The sequence below is a fragment of the Myxocyprinus asiaticus genome, chromosome 32, assembly GCF_019703515.2.
Source record: "Myxocyprinus asiaticus isolate MX2 ecotype Aquarium Trade chromosome 32, UBuf_Myxa_2, whole genome shotgun sequence".
Taxonomy (NCBI): domain Eukaryota; kingdom Metazoa; phylum Chordata; class Actinopteri; order Cypriniformes; family Catostomidae; genus Myxocyprinus; species Myxocyprinus asiaticus.
In genome coordinates this window covers 36,780,541-36,807,104 of record NC_059375.1, presented here as the reverse complement: position 1 = coordinate 36,807,104, position 26,564 = coordinate 36,780,541, and the positions used below count along the sequence as shown (strand labels likewise).

Here is a 26,564-nt window from a genome sequence, read left to right as displayed (position 1 = left end):
GTTTCTAAGTCAGTAGAGTCAGGTCCATGTCTGAGCAGGACGTGAGTTTCTCTCCGCCCACAGTAAACCTGCGAGCGTGTGTGAGAGCGTGTGTGTGTTGTTGTTTTTCTGATGTCCCTAGAGATCAGCAGAAGTGAAGTGCGCACTGAGACGCGTCATTTACTTCGGCTGATGCTTCACATGCAGGTGGGAAGAGACTCTCTCACTCAGTGACGCTCAATTAACACGGGTTAACAGTGACACCTGCTGGTTAAGCCTTGTTCTGCAGCTTTTCACATGGCGTCTCCGTTCTGAGTCTGACTCAAGTCATCATTAAACATTTGGGTATAATATTTTTATTTATTTAAAGACTATAATAATTTAAATAATAAAAAATATGTATTTTTATAATAAATTAAAATTTCAATAAATAAATGATTTACTCTAAAACATCAGATCGTCTAGCCAAGTAAAAGGTATAAACATATTTTCTTTATGCCTTGAATACATTTGAGTGTACACATCTTAATCATTATTTTAAATCATTTTAATTTTACGTTTTTGAACCTATGGTTAACCCTTGTGCGACCTTAGGGACATTTTTGTCTTTTTCATTTCTGTTTTTTTCAGTCATTTTGGCTGTGTTAATGCCAACGGCATATATTTTGCCAAAGGTGTGTATTTTTGGTGGTATTTTTATATTTCAACCTCAGTTCCTATAATACATCTATAATACTCTGTGTACACAAAATAGTTACAGGCAGGACCTTAAGGACAAAAATGTCCCTATTGAAACCCATTAAAACTGCAATATTTGATCCCAGTGCTATTAAAGCATAAAATCATGAATTCTATGATATTATGTTTTCATTCCTGAGCCCTGACTTCAAATTTACTTATTTATTTTTTATTATTATTTTTTATATATTTTCCACCAGATAGCGCCATTTTTCTCATGTTTAGCCTATGGAGCAAATACATGCTTTTTTCCTATTTTCTGTTTGCTGTATTATAGAGCACTGCAGGCCAGTTGAATAAATGATGCAGCTAAAAATTGTGTGGGTGTGTTTTGTATATTTGTGTGTGTGTGTGTGTAAAAAACAACAGTGGCATTATGTAAACAAACTGACATTTAAAGGGTTAAAATCCTGAAAATGTATGAATATTTGGTAGTTATGATCAGGACTGATGGTGGTTAAAAAAAAGTCAGTGAAAGTGGAAAATAATATTACTATATAATATTATTATGGCAGTTTTTTGACACCTCTGAGTAACTTTTTTAAATTATTATTATAATTGATGCACAAGGGTTAAAGGGAATTTTCTAACAAATATGAATTTTGCATGAATATTATTATTATTATTATTATTATTTTAAGTTTTCATCATCTGACATTTGCAGAACTAACCTAAAAAGGTACATTTGTATAGTGACCATGACTTGATACAGTCACATGGGTCTTTAATATATGTGGTATATATATACAGTATATATACATGTATGTATATCATCTATATACTGTATATGGAAACACTGTATATGGTACAGTAACGTTCCATTCATTTACATTAATGCATAAGGTATCATGGACTAACAAGGTAAAAAATATATTTTTACAGAATTTATTAATCTTTGTTAATGCTAGTTAATAAAAATACAATAGTTCATTGTTTTTTTCATGTTAGTTTAAAGTGCATTAACTTATGTTGAAATTAACATTAACCAAGATTAATAAATGCTGTAATAATATTGTTAATTGTTAGTTCATGTTAATTAGTTATTAACTAATGTTAACAAATAAAAACCTTATTGTAAAGTGTTATCTCACACACACACACACACACACACACACACACAAATGCACAAAAATGAGTGTCACGTCAGTGATTGAAGCATTGATGAGGCATATAGTAACCTTTAATAAACTAATTATAATAACAGTTATTATAATAACAGTTTTCCAGTAAAGAGCATGCATGGAAGATGAGTGAAAGTCCAGAAAAAAACACTCAAAACTGTCTTGAAATAAAAATGCTAAAATGTATTTTTTTATTTTTATTAAAGTCTACATTATGTTGCCTAACATATGGAAATCATAGTTGCAGTTGAATTCATTTCTTAAAGTCAACATCAAAATTACACCATTTACTTTATTCTGCACCTTCACAGTCATATTGTTATTTAAAAAAATGGATTAATTGTTTATCTTCATAATCTTTAATCAGATTGTAATAACTTGCTCAGCCTCTGAAATGACTTCTCTTTTGCATGATGTCACAAATTCGTATTACTTTTTTAACCCCCTCCCCTCCAACCATCTGCACAACACAATCAGTTCCAGATGGATAAAATCAAGTCCCACCGGAGAGTACGCTCCAAAACATTCATTCTTTAATACTTCATAATATGGAAGTAAAACTATTTGCAAACATTTCATGTTGACTTTAGGCATGACAGTATCTGTGTTGGCAATCTACAGTGCGATTTCTCTTCTTGTAAAGGATGTGATGTCATTAGTTTCATGCTCCTCTTGAAAAGCTTTCTCTTCACACATGCATTTTTCCTACAGGTGACAAGAAACAACAAATAATCTTAGAAAGAATGTTTTTGGCACAGACTGACAAATTCATCTGGCGTGATGTGTGTTAAATGCAAACCTAATTTTTTAAACCTTTAATTCATAATAACCTAGCCCCTTGATAGGGCCAAAGCCATTAATTCCATCACCCATGCTGATAGACATGTGGCCTCAAATAATGGCTCCTAACCAATCATAAAGGAACATAAACCATTCTGGGTACAAACAAAGTAGACCTTATTGATTTTTGTTGCTTTGTCTTTGACAACTGAACACTTTCACACCAGCTCTTAGGGCTATATATTGAGCTCGGGACCCTTATCTTATTGGAGCAACAGTCCTAACATGGGGTCCAATTTGTTAAACCTCCACAAAGGGGGGCAATTCTCTTTGACAGGCTGTTCTTAAAACACACACGACAACAGCCATCTAAACACACACGTATACGCACACAAGCATCTTTAATGCTGACTGAAAGCAGGTTTTCAGAATCATTTAATGTCAAACCTGAGCAGTATAGCAGTTAAAGATTCAAAATATCAGAATACTAAGCGTAAAACTCGAGGGAAAAATTCACTAAGACTGACATAAAAACATAACTGCGGCAGGCAAATTGCACTAGTTTCCTATCTATAAAAAGCCTAATTTACATATATTTTCAGTTTCCTAATGCCTTCATTTTTCAAAATATGTGGTATTAGCCTTTTTTTTTTTTTTTTTTTTTAGAATGTCTGTTTTTCAGTGAAGGAAAACACCATTCCAATGTGGATGCGAAGCATAAACATAGCTAAATCAAAACTTTTCAAACAAAAATCTATTAGTGGTGGACATGGTCTTAATTTTTAATACTCAAGGCACAGTGCTATTTCAGCACATTTATCACCTGGTTAAACTAAATTGTGCATTGTAAGTGAATAAGAAAAAAAAAACACACAAAAAGACACAACTGATTAGCAGATTTTCCCCATCCGAACACTGTAAGCAAAACATCTGTTGAGGATGTGCACAGTTAATATTCCCTGACCCTCTCTCCGTCTTTCTCCTCATTCCTCTCATTCTTCTTCTCGACTTGTATCATCTCAAAGAACTCACTCTCTGCTCTGGCCACCAGTTCCTCCACACTTTCCTCCCCGTCTCCCTCTTTCCCCTCATCCTCTTTGCTCTGCCCGGAGCGACTGCATTCCTTCAGACGCATCTCTCTGTGCAGAGCTTCCAGAATATTCTCTCGTCAAGTAAAACTTTTCACGGGGGCCTGGGTAGCTCAGTGGTAAAATACGCTGGCTACCACCCCTGGAGTTCGCTAGCTCGCTAGTTCAAATCCCAGGGCGTGCCGAGTTACTCCAGCCAGGTCTCCTAAGCAACCAAATTGGCCCGGTTGCTAGGGAGGGTAGAGTCACATGGGGTAACCTCCTCGTGGTCACTATAATGTGGTTCGTTCTCGGTGGGGCGCGTGGTGAGTTGAGCGTGGTTGCTGTGGTGGATGGCGAAGCACTCAACAAGCCAAGTGATAAGATGCGCGGGTTGACGGTCTCAGACGCGGAGGCAACTAGGATTCGTCCTCCACCACCCAGACTGAGGCGAATCACTATGCGACCACACGGACTTAAAAGCACTTTGGGAATTGGGCATTCCAAATTGGGAGAAAAAAATAAAAAATAAAAATAATAATAATAAAAAAAATAAAATAAAAAAAAAAAACAGAAATTTTCAGAACAGTTCAGTGTACAACAGAAGGACATTTTTCTTGTTTTCATTTAAAGACCCCATGAAACAAACATGTCTGACTGTTAGTTTTGAGGCCATCTATGTGCTAGTGTACTTCTAAAAGTTGACATTATAAATACTGTATGCATTTACTTTCTCTTCCGTCAAACAAACAAAAACTGATGAATCATTTATACAATTTCTGCCCAATAAAGAGTGATAATTTCCCCTACTATTACCACGTGCCTCCAACTACCATTACCAAGTAGCAAATCATAATGTAATGTAAACTAAAAGTGATTAGCTAATTTTTTTTATTTTTTTATTAGGTGACCCCTACAATATGTCCCGACCCAACTTCTGGTTCCAAAAAGAAATGCAATACGTCTACACAGGGAACCACGTTCATCATGCCATTTCATGGGATCTTCAAAGGTGAGAATACTAAAGATTGAATGTTTATGCAAATGTAATGGAAAGTGTGTTTGCATGTCACCTCTGAGACCAGGGCCTTCTCATTCCTCTGCAGTGTACACAGGCCTTGTGATATCTCCTGCATTGTGATGGTTCCCAACTGAGAGCCACAGCCCAGGAAATGGCTGTTATCTTGTACCCGGATGCTGTACAGAGCTTCATCACAAACCTATGAGAAAAACAAACACATGCATAATACATGTGAATATATTTTAAAACAAATAATGATTAGATGTTGTCAGTATGGGAGGAGATACTGTCTCTGGGACTGACTTTGAGGCTGAGCGTTGGGTTGTGCTGGTTAAACAGGATGTCCCCACACATCCAAGGTGCCATCCATCTTCACCATAAAGAAGACGGAGGGTCTGGCTGTGCTCCAACAGCCATCTAACAGATGGGCCATATGATACCTGTAGAAAGAGATTAGAAATACTGGCGCCTGTGCAAGCAGTTAGACCATACAACTACTTTAACATGAAAAGGCATTCTCAATCCACGTGAGGTATTTCTGAATGAAACAGATAAAATATGTGTTTAAACTTTTCAGGAGAATGAAATGAGAAGTCCAAATCTCAGTTGAAGTAAATGAGAAATTACTTTTGTGATGATGTGTTTGTACATATAAGACAAAGCCATTGCACACTGTACAATAAACCACTGTGAGCGTTGTAAATCAGTATTTTAGAACTTCACAGACGTTCTAACTTGGTCCACATGATGGAAGACTCTTTGATGTCCTCTGACCAGATGCGGGCAGTCCAGTCAGCTACGGTCAAGAAGTTCTTAGGAAAGAATGGATTCCTTTGGAGGGCATAAATGGGGCCATGGTGTCCACTGTATGTGCAGACAATCTTCTCAGCTGGGGTTTTCGCCTTACGATTGCATGAAATCACAAGCCCCTGCTCTGTGCCCACCATGAACTTCGTGGGCTTGTGAAATAAAAAACAACAGATGTACTCAAGTTTTTTTTTTTTTTTTTTTCTGAATCTGTTGTTGCTACAGGCCAAGAAATAATAAAGAATCTTACCATAGTCGTCTCAAACTCTAGTGAGATTGCTCTGAGGGCATTATTAAGGTTCGCTTTCTTACTAGGATCCAACACAAGTGTCTCGCTGGACTCACTCAATTTACGAATGTCCCACCACAGTACCTGGTGTCAGGATTACAATATTTAATAATACAGCTGCAAACAGCAATTATGTAGCCAAGCATAGCAGAAACATCATAAACATTGCAATAAAAATAAATTAAGAATGTCAAAGGACATTCCTCCCATTTCAGCACGATTGTTTTTCCCATTTCAAAGGTTAAAAGCAAATAAACCTAACTCTGCAACATTTTACCAGTAGGTGGCGCTGTCCTCAAAGTGGTCAGATATACTCACGGGATCGTATTAATGACAATTACAAAGTTTAATTATAATATGCCAAAGTGTTGCCAAGATAGAGCATCACTTCCCTTTTGCCATCCTTGTGGTCAAATTCGTTGATTGGTATATTGAGAAAGATTCAAATTAGATGATTGGTATATCGAAAACAGTTCGGTGTTTTGAAAAAGCTTTTAAAGGGGTCATGACTTGAGGAATCAATTCTTTGATCTTTTGACATATAAGAGGTCATTGTACTATAAAAACATACTGTAAGTTTCAGAACTCAAACATTCTTCTTCCTCACTGCAAAAAGAGCATTTGTTGAAACCAAGCTGCCAAAACGACTCGTTCTATACTTCCTCCACAATGTGATGTCACACTGTGGCAGACATTTGCATCTGACTGCCTCCACAACAACACATCAACTCCAACTTTACCTTATCACTTCCGTCAATGCCCAGCAGCGGTGAGCAGTGAGATGGCAAGGAGAGAGCAGGTCAGTCAAGAGCAGAGAGCCAATAGCCGTGTTTCCACTATAGGGCCAAATGAGGGCATGCTAGTGTGTGGCAGGGCCAGTTGCATTCCCATTGTCACTTCTGGGGCTTCATTGTGCTTCCTTGGGACTTCCTCGTTGTCAATGACCAAGCGCCTTTGGCCCATCAATTTTTCCTTGGGACAAAGAAGGCCAACTGGGGATTGAGGCGGGGTCAGTGTCAAAGGGGGAGATTCACTGAGTCAGGTCTCGCTTTCCACAAAGCAAAGACCAAAATAAGCAAACAAACAGCAGATTCGGTCTCCACCATGTTCATTATGAGGCCTAGCTAGTCTCTAGAATCTGATACCTCAGCTTGAGCTTCTTTCTAACTTGTCAAATGGGCAGGGTGTATGATGTTGGCACCAGAACAGTGCATTAAGGGCGTGTTTTAGGGAAACGCAACATTTCCCTAAAAATCAAATGGCCCGATGATGGAAATGCAGATCGATTTTGGTCTCACGGCTCGAGGTCCGAAGCTATTGGCCCCGGCTGACCAGTTGATAGCCCTGACTCGCACTGGCACAAAAGTGGAAACGCAGCTGGTCATGGCAGTTTACAGTCATCCCATTAAACTCTATAGACCCGCCGGCAGGTCCAAAGGGGAGCGCTATATCGCGAATAAAGTTCACGTAGGCAAATGAGGTATCATTTGAAATCTTAGAATCTGAACTTTTCAGAGATAACCATCACTTTTGCATTTGTTACTTAAAATAACAAAATAAGGCCTCAAAACATTAGCATTGAAAATTAGCGCCACCCAGAGGTAATGGGGTAGAAATCTGCTTTTACCTTAGGACATTCTCTAAAAAAAAATTAGACATTGTTTACTTGCAGAACAAAATATGCCATCCAGAAGGAAAAGCATGCAAAACAAATCATCTAGTCCACTCAGAGGCTAAGATATTCGATAAAACAACAAGGGTTGTGCTTGAACTGAAAATTAGACTGAATGTCTACGGATGAGTACGTCTGTGAGGGCTAAAATGCATTAGAGCGCCAAAATTAGAGCGTTTTGCATCCTTTTCCTTCTGGATGGCATATTTTGTTCTACAAGTAAACAATGTCTCATTTTGATCTCCCACGATCAAAATACATCAGCACTGCACTTTATTACCCTTACTCTTATATCTCACACCAGACTGTCATAAATTATATTATTATTATATTATATTCTCTCTCAACAACTGACTATCAACCGACAGCCTGAATGTCAATACAGTACAATACTGTACATTCTATATATACTACTATATATACTTTTTTATATATTTTTATTTTTATTTTTTATTTTTATTGAATAATGTGTATCTATATAGTGCGTATTGTATACTGTACAGTGTATATTATTATTTGTATATTGTTGTGTGTAATTATGTGTATATCAGACATTTAAATTGTGTTGTGTTAATTTGATGTTATTGTAAATTGTTACTGTCTCATCACTGTCACGACTGCTATGTTGATCTGAACTGCACCCAAGAATTTCACACACCATTGCACTTGTGTATATGGCTGTGTGACAATAAAGTGATTTGATTTGATTTTGATTTTCTGTGTGGAGTTAGCATGTTCTCCCCGTGTTCGCGTGGGTTTCCTCTGGGTGCTCCGTTTTCCCCTACAAATCCAAAAACATGCAGGTTAAGTGAGTTGGAGACTCTAAATTGCCCCGTAGGTATAATTGAGAATCCCCCAGCCATTAGGGGTTGTGTCAGGAAGGGCATCCGGCGTAAAACCTGTGCCAAGTCAAATATGCGGATCACGGAGGGTCCGCTGTGACGACCCCTAACGAGAGCAGCCGAAAGAAGAAGATGATGTGTGAATGGTAAGCTTTTTTACATTTGAGTGTGAAAAAAATTTGGGCAGCAGCCCAAAAATGCACCAGAGTTTAAGGGGTTAAAAGAGAAGTAGCCCCAAAAATGAGCATTTCTGAAAGACAGTCTGAACAAGGGTGGAAAATTATCATGTTTTATATATATATATGACTATTTTTTGTGCAAAAAAAAAAAAAACTTTCCTAACATAATAAGTGAACCTCAAGAAATATATTAAAATAATAAAAATAGGCATGTCTTGACCCCTTTAAAACTTTTCTCTGGCATGATCTCAAGATAATCTAAAACAAATATGAAGATGATTCGATGAACACTGTAGAGTCTACTTCATTCATTTCAAAAGTAATGAGAAAAACAATTATGTAAGAACTGTTGGTGGTACTGAAGGCTTTGATATAGAGACCCCAAAATTAAAACTAGGGATATTCAGACCCACCCCAATTAATGTGCCAAATTTCACAATTTTTTACTATACCATCTGTGCTTGCCCCCTACTGACTAATTAGACATTTTTGTGAGGCCATGCAGTTCTAATCCATCTCAAAGAATGCTATGAAATATTGATTTTATTTCTTTGTTTTTAGACTGCTGTGTTATTGCACACAGACCTGACCATCTGTAGAAACTGAGAAGGTATCACTGCCCGTCTTAGACTGGAGCCAGATGACTTGTAGACAGGATCTCTATGGCTGTGCTCGATGGTGGACATCTCTACTGGCTGGCTGCCTTTCCGTGTGTCCCAATAGGCTGGAAATGTGGGTAGAAACAAGATGGTCATGCATAATTTTTCAAACACATACATTTGTGCTAAATGTTTTAAGAATCTCACCAGAAATGTACCTAAAGACACCTACAGATGCCATTCCAAACTATGTATTATTTTTAGCATTGCATTCAATGCCAAAGACCATTAGTCTGGCCATTAGACTGTAAGGCCTTCAGCATGTCTGAGCTCAAAAAAGGAAATCAAAGAGCCAAATCTGCCTTACATTACAGATGCCTTTCAGACAAGGACAAGAGTACTTTTTCCATTAACAGTTAATTTATTGAGAACTAAAACTTGGGATTTAGGCCAATCTAATTACACTACTGAAAGGGTTCATGAGAGTTTTGAAGGAAGTCTATTCCATTCATGATCAAGAAAAGCTATGGTAGTTGGAATAGGTGATACATTTTGTATCCATAGAGGTCCTCAGGTGATAAAACCCACCAATTTGTCCATTGTAGCTTCCCCCAACGAGAATGTGAGAGACTTTGTGGTTGTCATCCAGACAAACAATCGGAGACACTGGTTTCAGAGTCATCTCAAGCTTATTGGGGTTTTCTAAATTTGGGAAAAACATGTAAATACTGTTGTCTTTACAAAAGAAACGGAGTGTGCTGTACGATATATTACAGAGTCATAAATATACCAACATGAATTCTTTATTGAATATCAAAGCGTTATGGTATACCAATGTCCCATATGTATGAGTCGAATCTCATGTCTTTGGGTGCTCTCTGAAACTCCAGTGAAGAATAGGCAACAGCGAATTTATGGTTGCCATCTGGGTGCCTGGACAAACTGGTGGAAGTACACTTCTTCATTTGGGTCTCTAGGAAAAACCACAGTGGACCAGATCCAATAAAGTTTTAATTACTGATTCAATAGTTCTCTTTGTGTCAATTACAAAAACAGAACACTTCAAAATAACACATTCAAATAATAGAATGTTGGTCGGTTTTGGAATTGACCCTAGGTGTAAAGGCCACGTCTGTTAATCGGCCAATCAAACAGTTGTTGGCTGATGCTGATAATCTCAAAATGGCCAAATATCAGCCGATTTTTTGGCCAATATATATCAGTTTATCACCTCTCATACTAACCTGAAGAAATTGATGGTCTTAGCTGATGGCTGTTCCTCTGCATCCTCCACCACCTCCTCATCTTCAAAACACTCCTGATAGATGTCAATGGCATTGTTCTGCTTGATACAGTGTTCCATGAGCTTAAGTGGACAGGAAGACAAGATGAGTCAGAATCAAAATCACGTTATGAATTCTGCTAAGAACACTGTGTTTATGTCTTCTGAATAAGCACTCTCTATCCACAATAGGTTTACATCTAAGCCAAGCACAATGTTGTTCACTTCACTGTGACTGACATACTACGATAACATTTATGGGTTATAGTTGAAGGCACTCACGCCAGCAGTCTGCATAATGGTGTTCTGATAGTGCTCATCCTTCTCCACTTTCTTTCTGTAGCGAATGGTCACTTCCATGTCTTCTGGATTGAGATCTTTGGGCCAGCCTCCCTCCACATGGTTTATTCCTCATGACTCTGATTCAAAGTGCTCTGTATTCACCTGAACAAGTCGAAAATTTCATATTATATCAGACTATGATTGACACAAATTATATCATTTGCTTACCTTCATGCCATCTCAGATGTGTATGACTTTCTTTCTTATGCAGAACACAATTTTTCTTTGAAGAATATCTCAGCTCTGTAGGTCCATACAATGCAAGTGGATGGTGACCAAAACTTTGAAGCTCTGAAATGATTCTAGTGGGTCAATCCACATCTTCTGAAGCGATCCAATCATTTTTGTGTAAGAACAGACCAAAATATAACTCCTTTTTCACAATAAATCTTGACATCTGCAGTCTCCTTGACAATCATGATTTCAAGCTTGATTACACTTCCTAGCATCATCGAGCGCTCTGTGCATGGGTCAAGTGCTAGGAAGTGTAATATAGCTTGAAATCATGGTCGTGCCTAGAGACTGCCATGGCAAGTTGTACAGTGAAAAAGGGGTTACATTTTGGTCTGTTCTCACCCAAAACCGACTGGATCGCTTCTGAAGACATGGATTAAATAACTGGAGTCTTATGGATTACTTTTATGCTGCCTTTATTTGCTTTTTTGGTCTTTAAAGTTTTGGTCATCATTCACTTGCATTATATGGACCTACAGAGCTGAGATATTCTTTAAAAAATTGTTTGTGTTCTGCAGAAGAAAGATAGTCATACTCAACTGCGATGGCATGAGGGTGAGTAAATGATGAGAAATTTGGAATTTTTGGGTGATTTGAAAACTGAAAATTGTCAAATGTGAATATAACGTGGTGTCCAAGAGTCTGACCAAGAGTGAAAAGGATTCTATTTTGCATAAAAAAAGAAAAGTTAAGTGTTAATAGGGGCAAAAAGAGTCATATAAATGTAACCTACTTGCTGTTATTTGTTACTATGTTAAATGCTCATCTCACATCATGTTCAGACATTTCCTGGGTGCACTGTACAGCTACATCACATGGATCCCTCACTTTGAAGTTGGCAGCCAGTGAAGTGTCAGGCAGTATGTCCACATGCAGGTCAGCCGGCCGGTCTGAGAAGTTACACTGGCGGCCAAACTCACTGCGCTTCTTTGTGTACACGCACACAATCTCCATTGTGAATGCTAAAGGTCAGACATGGTAAAAGGGACTATACAAATACTACAAGTGTCTATGTTCTAAAATTACCGCTTTTGAAAAGTGATTAGTCCATTGCACTTTTTCAACCACTTCAGATTTACTATATATTGTGGCAAATTATTGTTGCTATAACATGATGAAAACGCATTGTTATTTATTTATTATTACATTTTTAACAGCACATCACCTCACGACTAAGCCAATAAAATGCACTGATCACTGGACTGTCTGATCAATTAATACTAAAAGACTGAACCTGCAGTAGTTATGTAAACTGCACCAACATTTTATACATATCGATTGATATTATACATAATTTTTTTTTTTTTTTTTTTTTGTTGTTGTTTTTGTTTTTTTACTATTAAATTGGCCAACCAAAAAGCAGCACACCAGCATACAGTCTTAACAGAAAACGACACATTGTCATGGGCATTAAATTGAGCAGTTTAGACTAAACATTGTAAGCTGCAGACCAGCCAAAAATTGTTGTTGTTGTTGTGTTGTTGTTGTAAGGATTTTTAAGTGCTCTACATATTAACAAATTTTAGGCAACATTCCAAAGCCAGTATCAGTTTTTGACAGACATCCGTTTAGTATTAAACTATTTAAAACCTCAGACATTCAAACATTCAGTCATTTTAGCTGTTTAATTTCTTACCTGATTGTGTGCGGGCTGTTTCGGTGTTTTTAAGGCTTTTAGAGTTTCACTTGTCTGCGGGACTTTACCGTATCCTAGCAACACCGGCGGCGTGGGTGACGTCATATTGACTGAAGATTCCTTTTTTTTATTGCAAAAAGATTTAAATAATACAAGTCAAACAAACAAGGCACCAGCACCCGACAAATTTACGTTACGTCTGAACAGCTCTATTTTTCATTGCTCCAAAAAGGGGCGTGAACTCCAACTCGCATTTGAAGATATACAGGTGCATCTCAATAAATTAGAATGTTGTGGAAAAGTTCATTTATTTCAGTAATTCAACTCAAATTGTGAAACTCGTGTATTAAATAAATTCAATGCACACAGACTGAAGTAGTTTCATGTTTGTGGCTTACCCTCCTTGTGAAGGGTGTCAGTGATTGTCTTCTGGACAACTGTCAGATCAGCAGTCTTCCCCATGATTTTGTAGCCTAGTGAACCAAACTGAGAGACCATTTTGAAGGCTCAGGAAACCTTTGCAGGTGTTTTGAGTTGATTAGCTGATTGGCATGTCAAAATATTCTAATTTTTTGAGATAGTGAATTGGTGGGTTTTTGTTAAATGTGAGCCAAAATCATCACAATTAAAAGAACCAAAGACTTAAACTACTTCAGTCTGTGTGCATTGAATTTATTTAAAACACGAGTTTCACAATTTGAGTTGAATTACTGAAATAAATGAACTTTTCCACGACATTCTAATTTATTGAGATGCACCTGTATAGGGAGCCCCAAACCTAACCCTTTCCCTAACCTTAACTGTGAGTGGAAGTGACACCCCCTTTTGGAGTTGGCACAACCACTTTTGAGGTTATCCCACCCCTTTTGGAGTAACCACGCCCTATTTCGGAGATTCCGCCCCCATTTGGAGGTCTCCGACCTGCAGCCCTACTTGTATTTTTCAGGCTGGTCCAGCTAATGTGCATGTGCGTTCTCGAGTTGACTGACAGGCGATGTCTGTATCTAAAAGATGATTGGCTCTTTTACCTGTAAGGCGGGACTTTCCACATCCTCCATATTGGGCGTTCCAATTTCTCCCGTTCATTTTAAAGGAATGTTCCAGTTTAATACAAGTTAAGCTCAATCGACAGCATTTGTGGCATAATGTTGATTACCACAAAAATTAGTTTCTAGTCGTCCCTCCTTTTCAAAAAAAAAAAAAAAAAAAAAAAAAAAAAATCTGTGTTTCAGTGAGGCACTTACCATAGAGGTTAATGGGATCAATGAAAGTGAATGTGGCCCATTTTTGGAGGGTTTAAACACAGAAATGTGATGCTTATAATTTTATAAAAGCACTTACATAATTCTTCTGTTAAAACGTGTGTATTACTTGAGCTCTAAAGTTGTTTTAATTGTCATTTTTACAGTCATTTAGGGTTTTAGGTATTGTTGATATTACGTCGTCATGGTAACGAAGTTGTAAAATTAGCTATAACTTCACACAGAAAAGGTTAGTAAGTGATTTTATCACACTAAAATCATTTTTACATGCATATCCTTTGTCTTGTGGCTATACTTTTGAAACAGTGAGTATTTAATGTAAAAAAAAAAAAATTGGCCCCCATTCATTTAAATTATAAGTGCCTCACTGGAACCTCAATTTTTGCTTTTTTTTTAAGAAAAGGAGGGACGATTCAAAATACATTTTTGTGGTAATCAATATTATGCCACAAATGCTGTCGATTGAGCTCAACTTGTATTGAACACGGAACATTCCCTTAATAGAAGTCGTTCATCTTGGGCTAAATAGTATTTGCATACATGAAGGTACATTTTAACAGGAAGGACAGATAAAGGTATTTCCCCTTTAATGTCTGGTCAGGGAAATCTGTCACATGTGTTTTAGATGTTGCAATTTTATACAATTTACTAATTTACATTTTTGATGGCTAAAAAAATAGTTTGATACCTTTACACTAAATATTTGCAGTTTCTTGAATCATTTTGAATTACATTTGGCTGAAAAGCCTATAGGCTAGTCTATTTAATGGCCCATTCCCAGTGACAATTTACCCCATGTGACAAGATGCCCATGCACAAAAGCTCAACATGTGTTGTAAAATGCTCTAGTTTTTTGTAGCCAAGATTTTATGTACCTACATATATTAACATCATTGAAGTAAAAGTGTGACAACTTGCCTAGTCTCCCCTATTTTTGAAAGAGTTTATTATGTCTATTTCACTAATGGAGACACTGATTTCTCCATTCCACACTCAACAAAACTGTGTAATCTGAAAACAAATTTCTTGGTTCAATTCAATGCAAAATGTTTTATTATTGACCATATTGCTTTCCTCTACATGAGACAGAAATTAAGCACCACCACAGTGTCGGCAGAACAGTGCTATTCATGCACCCAAGGTATTAAAATCCATAAAAAAGAAGAAGAAGAAAAAAAAAACATTCTAACAAGGCAATAATACACCAAACCGATGCCACCATGGACCTCTTTCAGATCTAGACATTTTGAATTTGACACACTGTTATTTGTCCAAGTAGCTAATTTTATCATCAAGCAAGATATGTGGCAAGAATGGAGCAAACAAAGATATGCAAATAAAATCACACAAACAACACATATTATCATACATGTTATTTACAGCTGGTCAGGTTAATACAAAATATTCTAAGATCTTCTGCATTGGAAGGTATTGGCTCAGTGTGCTCTCTGGATAATATGCTTGCCTACTTGATCTGGTAAAAAGGTTTGTCATTTAAAGTCCCATACAAAATGATCCCTCATTTGTGCTTGCTGGGAAATTTGGCAGGTACCTCAGGTAGGCTATTTAGAAATACATTATTTATAGGACAATTGTAGGAGCACATGTCAACAAACATTTTAGTGCATCACTTTAAATCTCAAGTGATTAGTTTGTGCTTCATAAAACCTCTACATGCATAAAACAAAGCTGACAGAAAGTCATTTTTCCTCCATGTCCCATCCCTGATATTCACAATGCACTACAAACAAAGAACTGTTTTCAGCTTGGCCGCTCAGTGAATAAAGAAATTAAAAAGTAACACTTTACAATAAGGTTCCATTCGTTAATATTAATTTATGCATTAGGTATTATGAAGAAACAATTCTCAATATTCGTTTACATCATTTTTAATCTTTGCTAATGTTAGTAAATAAAAATACTATTGTTCATTGTTAGTTCACTTTAGTTCATAGTGCATTAACTAATGTTAACAAAAACAACTTTTGATATTAAATGTATTATTATATGTTGAAATTAACATTAACTAAGATTAATAAATGCTTAATAAGTACTGTTCATTGTTAGTTCATGTAAACTAATGTTGTTAACTAATGTTAACAAATGGAACCTTATTGTAAATTGTTACCTATGAAACAAAAAAGTCCCCACGTATGTAGGACTTCTGTGGCTTTTAGTCCATGTCTATTAGCCTAGATGTCATCTATATGCTCCTAAAAGTGTACATCTAAAACTACACTTTTAGGAGCACTAACAATTTAAAGTCTTTTTCTTCCAGGAACAAACCATCAAGGATATCAATGACTAATCTTGGACTCATATACAAATGTTTGTCCAATGTAATGCTCTCTGGAATGATCATGTCCCTCCCATTAGCCATCTCTGACTAACAATATCAAGAGGCAAATCATGATTCTCAGCTTTGACGTAAACTAAAGCCTACTGACTATTTAAAAAGGGACCTTTGATATGTCCCATGCACTTATTTCCTATTTAAACAGGAACATGTTATAATAGGATATGAAAACTGTGCTTGTCAAGTGATTTCATGGGGTCTTTACGAGGCACAAATCATGCTTCCATTCTCGGGCGCCAAAAATGGCTTAAAATTAGAGAGAAAAAAAAAAAGTGTAGAGTTAGCCATCATAAAAGTGATGACATATCTATTAAGTTTACAAAAATTGTAAGACACCTTTTCATGAGCATCAGTTGCTTAGAAAAGTACCTAACACACCTACTTTAAAGTTTAATGATGCTGGCACTAGCAACACTGTACACTATGTGCAACTTGGTCTCATAGTAACAGGTTACTATACCAACATTTTTGCAAACTGATTTTAACGTAGCTCATTGTACATATCGTAAGTTTCCTAGTGAAATGAACACTAGAGGCACTACAACGACTTATTTCCTTTCACACAATTAACGGCAGTAAAATGGCAGATTACACTGTGTAACACATTTCTTATTTTTATTTTTTGTATTTTTGGGGGTTCCTGGGTAGTAAGTGTTATTTCCTAATTGCTTATATCTAAAAGTATAGAAAATGGCAAACTTTGCTTTTGTGACCAGGACTATGATATTTTGTAATTTACCTATTTTCCAGAACATTCCAGATAGTTTCAGTGCTGAGTAAACTTGGAGTAACTTCTAGAACTTTCCAGTAATATAAATAGTAGTATAAACACAGGGGCCTTAAGCCCACCAGTTCAGTTTAGTTCCAGTTGCCTAAGTGGATACATATCAAGACCTTGCTGGATGCCTTGAAGTATGAGGAGTACAGCTGGGAGGTCATAGGAGACTTCAAAATGGTGGCATTCCTGATGGGTCTCCAAGGCGGTTTTACCAAGTTTCCCTGCTATCTTTGCCTTTGGGACAGCAGGGACACCAAGGCGCCCTACCACAGGTGGGACTGGCCACAGCGGACCGAGTTCTCTGTGGGGAGGAACAACATCAAGTGGGCGCCATTGTTGGACCCCCGGAAGGTGCTGATGCCACCACTGCACATCAAATTGGGCCTTATGAAACAATTTGTCAGAGCTCTAGATAAGGAGTCAGCAGCCTTCAAGTACCTTCAAGACTTCTTCCCTAAGCTGACTGAGGCAAAGGTCAAAGCCGGTGTCTTCGTTGGACCACAGATAAAGAAGATCCTGGAGTGCAATGAATTCCCCAAGAAGCTCACTAGTAAGGAGAAAGCGGCTTGGAACAGCTTTGTCACAGTGGTTCGGGACTTCCTGGACAATTACAAGGCTGAAAACTATGTGGAGCTGGTTGAGACTCTGGTGAAGAACTACAGCACAATGGGCTGTAGGATGTCCCTCAAAGTCCATATCCTTGATGCTCATCTTGATAAATTCAAGGAGAACATTGGAGCGTACTCGGAGGAGCAAGGCGAGCGCTTCCACCAGGATATACTGGATTTTGAACGCCGCTACCAAGGACAGTATAACGAGAACATGATGGGAGACTACATTTGGGGGCTGATTTGTGAAAGTGATTTACGGTATAATCGTAAATTTCGAAAAACTACTCACTTCTAAATCTTTTGATAGTCATTTTTGTATTACTTTAGTATAAATACATGTTAATTTGGACACAAATTCGCCCATTTTCTCATTGGAAATAGGTACATTTCAAAATATCACTGTCCTGGTCACAAAAGCAAAGTCTGTGGGGAATAATAGCCATTTTCTATACTTTTGAGGCATACGCAATTAGGAAATAACACTTACTACCCAGGAACAAAAATTGTGTTACATAGTGTTATCAGTTCATAAACAGGTATTTTTTTGCCCTGTTCCTCACACGATGCTATCTTATGACATCAAACCACTTTTACTATAGTGCATGACTTGTAAGACAATACATTTTAACATTTGCATTACATAACCAACTACATTTACAAGCTTGTTTAGACACTGATGGAGCATATGGTACCAGGATACCAGTCCTGAAAAGCATGCAAATCAAAACATTAGCCGAAAGTGTCATAGAAGTACCACAAAATGACATGGTTGCTTTAGCAATTGGGTTTTTCAGTTCACGTTTACTTGATTTAATATGACACTATCAGTTAGGTTTAGGTTTAAGATTTAGGGTAGGGAGGTAGGCTTTGTTGATTTAAAACTTGATAGATCAATAAACTTAAAAACCTCATCTGTTTGGAAGAATATTTAACTCTCATTTAGTGCCACTCAGTGCACATTTCACCTCGGAAATGCCGCGATAAGGAACCACATAATATAATTTTGCTAAATTGTCGCCACAGTCATGTAATTTTCATGAGATCAGTAGGACTAAATGTCCAACGGACAGAATATCAATACATAATACAACCAGTGTCCGCAATGATCTTTAATACGACAAATGGGTAACCTTTTTTAAGGTTATGTACACAGGTCAGGAAAAATGTGCTCAATTTCTGTGCCAAAACATTGTGGTTACCCACACCGAACAGTGTATGTATTTTAAAAAGGCAACAGGGAAGACCATCAGTCTAATAGATGAAAGACACAGTGTAAACGTACAAGTAAAACAGATTATTACAGAAAGGATATTTCAGCACCTCACATGTATGTGTCAGTAGTGAGGAAACAGATGCACTGCACCATCATAATTATCGACAAACACACACATACATGCAAGCAAGTACCCAAACACACAGTTTCTAGAAAGATGTTCTCCTCTCAGACTGTGGTCTGCTGAGTTACAGTAACACACACAGAAGGGTGCACACACATGCTGGCGTGAGAGTTCTCAGTGTGTCCATTTTCCCAGAGTGAAAAGATTCACAGCAGGGGAAACGTATACATGACAGAGGAAAGGAGATCAGTTCTACGCCTGGAAATCCTCCCCAAAGTGTCTGATCTGGTCTTCAGTCATGGAGAGGTAGGTGGCTCTCATGGTTGGAGAGTACTGTGGAGAACAGTAACAGATGAGTCAAAATTGACACCATACAGACAAGGATAATATTTTTTTTGAGAGTGAAATGAAAATGAAGGACACTTGATATGGACTACTAAGTGTCTTTATCATTTATAGGGCAAAGGCAGATTCGATTATCTAAAGGATTGTAAAAGGGCAAGACATAGGGCTATACTATGTAGTCAACATGAACACTTAAAGGAATACTTTACCTAAAAATGAAATTGATGTCATCATGTACTCACTCTTATGTTGTTCCAAACCCATATGATGTATTTTTTTTCCACACTAAACTAAAGGTGTTTGTCATCATTAATGTCAAACCTAGTGCAAAGTGTACTGATGTGATATATTTGATTATATGTGAATGCAAATTAGATTTTAGAGCTACGGTGTGTGAATAAAGACAGTCACGCAAAACTAATGTATGGCAAACATTAGTTTTAAATATATATATATATATATATATATATATATATATATATATATATATATATATATATTGTGTATTTCATATATTTTTATATTATTTATATTTTTAATATTTTTAATAAACTATTTTTAATATAATGTATTTTAAAATGTATTTAAAACGTATTTAATATATATATATATATATATATATATATATTTATATATACAGTTGAAGTCAGAAGTTTACATACACCTTAGCCAAATACATTTCGACTCTTTTTTCACAATTCCTGACATTTAATTATAGAAAACTTTCCTTGTCTTAGGTCAGTCCAGATCACTACTTGATTTTAACATGTCCCTAAGCCATTTTGCCACAACTTTGGAGGTAGGCTTGGGGTTATTGTTCATTTTGAAGACCCATTTGCAACCGAGATTTGACTTCCTGGCTGATGTCTTGAGATGTTGCTTCAATATATCCACATAATTTTCCTTCCTCATGATGCCATCTATTTTGAGAAGTGCAACAGTCCCTCCTGCGGCAAAGCACCCCCAAAACAAGATGCTGCCACCCCCATGCTTCAGGGTTGGGATGGTGTTCTTTGGCTTGCAAGCCTCACTCTTTTTCCTCCAAACATAACGTTGGTCATTATGGCCAAAATGTTCCATTTTTTTATTTTTTTATTTTTTCAGAATAGAAGAAATTTCTCCAAAAAGTAAAGTCTTTGTCCCCATGAGCAATTGCAAACTGGTCTGGCTTTTTTATGGCGGTTTTGGAGCAGTGGCTTCTTCCTTGCTGAGCAGCCTTTCAGGTTATGTCGATATAGGACTCGTTTTACTGTGGATATAGATACTTGTCTACCTGTTTCCTCCAGCATCTTCACAAGGTCCTTTGCTGTTGTTCTGGGATTGATTTGCACTTTTTGCACCAAACTACATTCATCTCTAGGAGACAGAATGCATCTCCTTCCTGAGCGGTATGATGGCTGCATGGTCCCATTGTGTTTATACTGTGTGTAATATTGTTTGTACAGATGAATGTGGTACCTTCAGACGTCTGGAAAATGCTCTTAAGGATGAACCAGACTTGTGGAGGTCCACAATTTTTTTTTCTGAGGTCTTGGCTGATTTCTTTTGATTTTACCATGATGTCAAGCAAAGTTTGAAGGTAGGCCTTAAAATACATCCACAGGTACACCTCCAATTCAGTAGACCTCCTATCAGAAGCTAACTAGCTAATTGTCTAAAGGCTTGACATAATTTTATGGAATTTTCCTAGCTGCTTAAAGGCAAAGTTAACTTAGTGTATGTACATTTCTGACCCACTGGAATTGTGATATAGTCAATTAAAAGTGAAACAATCTGTCTGTAAACAATTGTTGGAAAAATTACTAGTGTCATGCACAAAGTAGATGTCCTAAATGACTTGCCAAAACTATAGTTTGCTAATATTATATCTGTGGAGTGGTTAAAAACATTTGTTTTAATAACTTCAACCTAAGTGCATGTAAACTTTTGACTTCAACTGTATATATATATATATATATATATATATATATATATATATATATATATATATATATATATGTTATTATTATTATTATTATTATTATTATTATTATTATTATTATTAATTGTTTTATTCATTTTCATCCTTTTAGGAGCTTGACAGCCCCTGGTCACCATATACTTTTGTTTTTTGAAAAGAGCAGTGTAAACATTCTTCAAAATATATCATCTCTCATTTGGTGTTTAAAAGAGGAAATTAGTCATAATCTACCAGTTTGAAACAGCAATGAGAGTGAGTAAATGATGAAAGTATTTTCCTTTTTGGGTGAACTATTCCTTTAATTGGGTACTGCACTAGCAAAACCTCCTGTCTCACATCTAAATCATTAAACTACAAATGGAAACATGAGAAAACAGTGACAAGGACTCTTTAGAACACTGTATTCTATAGGACTGACTTCCACAGAGCTGACAAAAGGGTCTGTGAGGCATGCCAGTAGCCAAGCAACACTACTACTGTGAAGGGATTCAGATCTCCTATCACTAGGGTAGTTTGTATATACCTGAGTATATAACATAATATATAAGCGAGTCTAACAATGTACAGTATGGGTGTGTCTATGAGGATCCATGCCAAGAGTGAAGGGAAAACCACCCAGACAAAATTTATTCAGACTCACTGGGGAAAAACAAGGGATTAAATCAAAGAAAAACTGAGGGGAGGTAGAGAGGACAGAGGGATTGGGATAATCATACGGAAATCATATGGCAACTTACGCGGTTTCTATATTGCTGAGAGTAAAGCTCCAAATATAAATAGTTTTTTGTTGTTGTTGTTGTTGATGTTGTTAAAAGAAGAAAACAAGAACAGAAACATACAAACAGAGAAACATACGAACAAACAAAGAAAAACGTAAAATAAGCTATTAGCAGAAGACAGCAGAAAAGCCACTAGCTATAAATGAACAAATAGAAGAATTAGGGCAGAAATAATTAAGACATAATCATGAAGTGAGCTTAAAACCAACATGAAATCAAAACTGACCCCGCATAATAAGACCAGGAATGTTTATTAAGAACAAAAATGCTGTTAATTTTGATTTCATGTTGACTTTAAAATGATTGTCCTGTGGATTTGTTTTTAAAGAATGCCAAGTCTTTGGTATTCACCATTGTCATTGTGTTTTGATTTTACACTGTGGAGTTTTTGTGTGTGTGCGTGCGTGTGTGTGCGTGCGTGTGTGTGTGTGTGTGTGTGTGTGTGTGTGTGTGTGGTCATGAGAAGGACTTGGCCTCTGGAGCCCAACGCACCGATGGAGGAGGAGACCCCCTTCCGATCAGAGGAACGTTCTCAAAACGTGGGTTCCCACCGAACAGCGCAGACTGGTTTCTAACAAAACAAGACAGAGATGAATAAAAAGAGAAAAGAGAAGGGAGAGTTAAATTTTAGAAACAATATAAATCACAAATATTTGAATATCATATACTGTATATATCATTACTACGATTCTAATATTCTATTCATATTCTCATATTATCTAATATTCCTTCATGAAAAGAAAATGTATGTCTCCCCCCTTAAACACATCACATCAAAATAATGAATCTCAGGAAACCCATCAAGAACATGTTCATACAGTATCTGTCAAGTGATTATTTACCTCAAAATCAAAATAAATAATAAACGATACATTGTATAAAGAAAATTAAGCCTGTTCTTAGGATCATTACTATTGTCATAATATTTTCATGAAAATGAAGCACATTTCCACCTGTATTCTCATTATCGTAATTACAAAAAGTGCCACTCTCATGACTATACATTATAATAGTATTTTCAGTATTGTCTTGTTTATGGCAGTTTAAAAAAAAATAAAAAAAATATAGTAATGTTTTACTGTACAAAATATAAATACTGTACAAACAGTAAAATATACTGTATCACTATCACAGTAACAATAATTTAATGAAAATTACCTTTAAGAATATTGGGAAAACCTCAAGAGTAAAACATCTGGTTGCATTACAGTAATGAGAATTTAGGGTGAATATACTGTCACAATAAAACAAATTCTTAATAGTTCTAAAATAGGATTAATTTTCTTATAAAAATAAACATATAAACTTTAACATATATTTTATGTATGTAACATTATATATATTATATATATATATATATATATATATATATATATATATATATATATATATATATATATATATATATTTAAAATAAAATAAAAAATGTATTTTTTCAGTTTTTTTCTTTATTTTGGGATGCAATGTGACCTGGACATGTTATTTTGAAATTCACCATAAAAAATGTGTCTGTTTATCATTCACAATTCAGACACCATTTATCAATCACAATAACACACACACACACACGTTGGTGCAGCTATCATTATGAGGACTCTCTATAGACATAATGATTTTTATACTATACGAACTATAGATTCTATCCCCTAACCCTACCCCTAAACCTAACCCTCACAAAAAATTTCTGCATTTTTACATTTTCAATAAAACATCGTTTAGTATGCTTTTTTTTTTTTTTTAAGCTATTTGAATTATGGGGACACTAGAAATGTCCTCATAAACCACATTTATAGCATAATACCCTTATAACTACCTGTTTTTAACCTAAAAAAAGTCCTTGTAAATCACTTAAACCTGCACAACCCCCCCCCCCCCCCCCGTTTAGGTTAGAGTGTTTCTTACATATACTCTGAGATGGGTGCATTGGTCACAGTCTGTGTGGGAGGGTGAAGACTAGTCTGGCTGCCCATACTGCTACTATAACTGCAGAAGCTGTGCATGTTGCCCGGGTGTGAGTGATGTGATGCCATCCGTCGACTCTGAGGGTTAAACGGGTCACCGTCAATTATGTCATCATAATCCCTTTCTCTGTGGAGAGGGAAACAGCATTGGATTAGTATACAGTAGCACCAATAAGTATTTGGACACTTTTGGACACATAAAGTCACACTTATATTGTATGTGTTCCATTGCTTTAGGTAAAAAAGTGTCTGAGCATGTTTTTGCAGTTCCTTATAATCAACTGGTCCCAATTCGTTTTTAAGTGGCTGAATGAAGTCAGTTCCCCTCAAGCTCACACAGGTAGCAGAATAACAACAGGTGTAGCTCATCACATTAACTCTGGACATATTCTGCTAACACTGGACACCCAGAAAGTGTCCAAATACTTTGTCTTAATTTTGGGCCCCCAAAATGCAGTACAATATACTGCATTGGGCCAATACTACACCTGGAGATCTTCCTTTCTGCAGTGTTTAGTTTCAACTCTACTTCTAATTCTCAACTGAACCCAAAATAACCTAATTTGCCAGTACAGGTAAGTTTGATTAGAGTTAATTGCACAAACTTCAGTAAATGTTAGTGAATGCATCTTAATGCACTCTGTGTTGGTGTGTTTGTGTGCTTGCACCTGTTGGCGATCTGCCTCCATGCTCTTGGGATGGCACACAACATCACAGAGAAGGCACAGGCCGCCAGAAGTGAAAACAGGCACAGATACAGTAACCCCTCCACACCATCATAACAGACACCTATCAGAGCATCCAGGTAATCCTGCAAACACACACACATAACGTGAGACATTTCAACAAACCACATGCTGTATCACACAACAGATTTAGAATAATTTTGCTAATTGCAGAAATCTCATTAAGCTCATAGCATGATTTACTCTAGATAACGGCAGGTGGAATATGTGTGTTGTCTGCTCATTACCTTATTCAGTCCTCTGCAGTCTAGCAGGGCAGTGAGCTGGTGTAAACTGGCCTCTGAATTATTTAATAGATGCTGAATACTCAATAAATCCCTCTGAAGAGAATAGCAAACAACAGCAATGAAATGCACCAGAATTGAAAAAAATGAAAAAATAAATAAATACATATATAAATAATAATAATAAAAAAATAAATAATAAAAAATCTTGGACAATACATACTATATTTAAACATATAATATAATAATATAATATAATACATTTATAATTTAATAGTTATTTTATAAATCTGTTTTTAAATTAAAACGTACTAAATAACATTGCTTGTTGCTTTGATATTTAATTTAATTTACCATTATTATTATTATTATTATTATTATTATTATTATTATGAGGATGAATATCATGAAACCTGTCCAGAAATTTTTTTTGCATTGTGATATTATTGTAATTAAAATTAAGCACATTACACCTCATATTTAATTTAATTTATGCAAAATATAATTTATTTATTTTAGCAATAAGACCAAGAAATATTTTCGTGAGCTTAACTTCATTCATATTCTACAGCAGATCATATCAAAGTGAATGGATCAGTCTATAGGACTCTGTACAGTGACTGTCCTCTTATTCTAAATACACACCCACCTTAGCTGTAGGAAAGAGAGGCACAGCAAACTGCAGCAGCCCCTGAATCTGGATCTGCATGGTGGTCAACGATCTCTGGAAGACAGTCAGGGACTGCAAGACAAACTAAATCAGGATCAGTTCCTTTTGTTTAAGGGCTAAAAAAACGACACCTACACAGTCCACCCAACACCCAGCATGTTCCGAGCAAGCTTAACGGGACTTATGTGCAGTTTCACTCTCTACCACCAGAGGGAAGAACTACACCATTCATAGATGAACGACAATGCTGATATCATTCTTATGCTTTAACAAAATGACCATGTCAGAAAGTCTGTGTCTGTGGCTTTAATGCCTGAATACAAAAAATAAAATAAATACAAAAATAATTACTGCATTACACTGTAACCTGAATATCTAAGACCATGAAAAAACTTTATAATAATACAAAAAGGTAAACTGACAAGAACATGGAGAGGTCATCTTTACATGGAGAGCCCAACCAAAAAACAAAAACAAAACAGAAATGATAGAAATAAATTATATTGCTCCTAAAAATAGGCATTTTCTTGCTAAATAAAATTTTGGGTTGAAATGGACCCAGGCATTTCATCGTTGACATCCACTCAGATGCTTAACGGCATAGCTGGCACTGCAGATAAACATGGATAATTATTCCAAACCAGATGATTTAATTAATCCACTTTGATCATACAATTTTCACTCTCTTGTCTTGGCTGTAATGTGTGATTGAGCCTATAGAAGCAATTCACTGTAGAAACGTGTCCTCTTTATCCCAGCCCAAACCGAGACAAGAGAAGACAAGTGTAGCAAGACAAGGATAATGAAACAAGGAAAATGTATTCAAGAGATGAGTAAGAGTGACAAAAGGAGAGATTAACAGACTGTGAGAGGCTGAACAGCAATGAGAAATGAAAGATAAGACCAAGAAAAGAACACGGAGAGACGGGAATATGATTAGAAACACC

The 26,564-nt window shown here is 36.3% G+C and overlaps 2 protein-coding genes and 1 pseudogene across 5 annotated transcripts in view; 1 reads left to right on the top strand and 2 right to left on the bottom strand.

The window, feature by feature from the left end:
- Nucleotides 1-2,013: 2,013 nt before the first annotated feature.
- On the bottom strand, nt 2,014-11,906 carry LOC127423237 (dynein axonemal intermediate chain 2-like; annotated as a pseudogene).
- A 2,957-nt stretch (nt 11,907-14,863) lies between these two features.
- LOC127423658 (uncharacterized) overlaps nt 14,864-26,564 on the top strand; it is a 622,288-nt gene continuing 610,587 nt past the window's right edge. Inside the window, exon 1 of the mRNA XM_051668165.1 lies at nt 14,864-17,901. Within this exon, the coding sequence (XP_051524125.1) occupies nt 17,159-17,890 (732 nt within the window). The 5' untranslated portion in view covers nt 14,864-17,158 and the 3' untranslated portion in view covers nt 17,891-17,901. The remainder of the gene's footprint in view (nt 17,902-26,564) is intronic.
- Nucleotides 14,886-26,564, bottom strand: part of LOC127423652 (protein tweety homolog 2-like) — a 107,000-nt gene continuing 95,321 nt past the window's right edge. Inside the window, exons 9-15 of one of the 4 annotated variants that reach the window (XM_051668154.1) lie at nt 25,597-25,701; nt 24,951-25,043; nt 24,646-24,788; nt 23,919-24,104; nt 22,509-22,587; nt 21,975-22,001; nt 14,886-19,265 (exon numbers count right to left, since the gene is read on the bottom strand). In XM_051668154.1, the coding sequence (XP_051524114.1) occupies nt 19,185-19,265; nt 21,975-22,001; nt 22,509-22,587; nt 23,919-24,104; nt 24,646-24,788; nt 24,951-25,043; nt 25,597-25,701 (714 nt within the window). In that variant the 3' untranslated portion in view covers nt 14,886-19,184. The remainder of the gene's footprint in view (nt 19,266-21,974; nt 22,002-22,508; nt 22,588-23,918; nt 24,105-24,645; nt 24,789-24,950; nt 25,044-25,596; nt 25,702-26,564) is intronic. The other 3 variants (XM_051668155.1, XM_051668156.1, XM_051668157.1) reach the window with 3 other exon arrangements.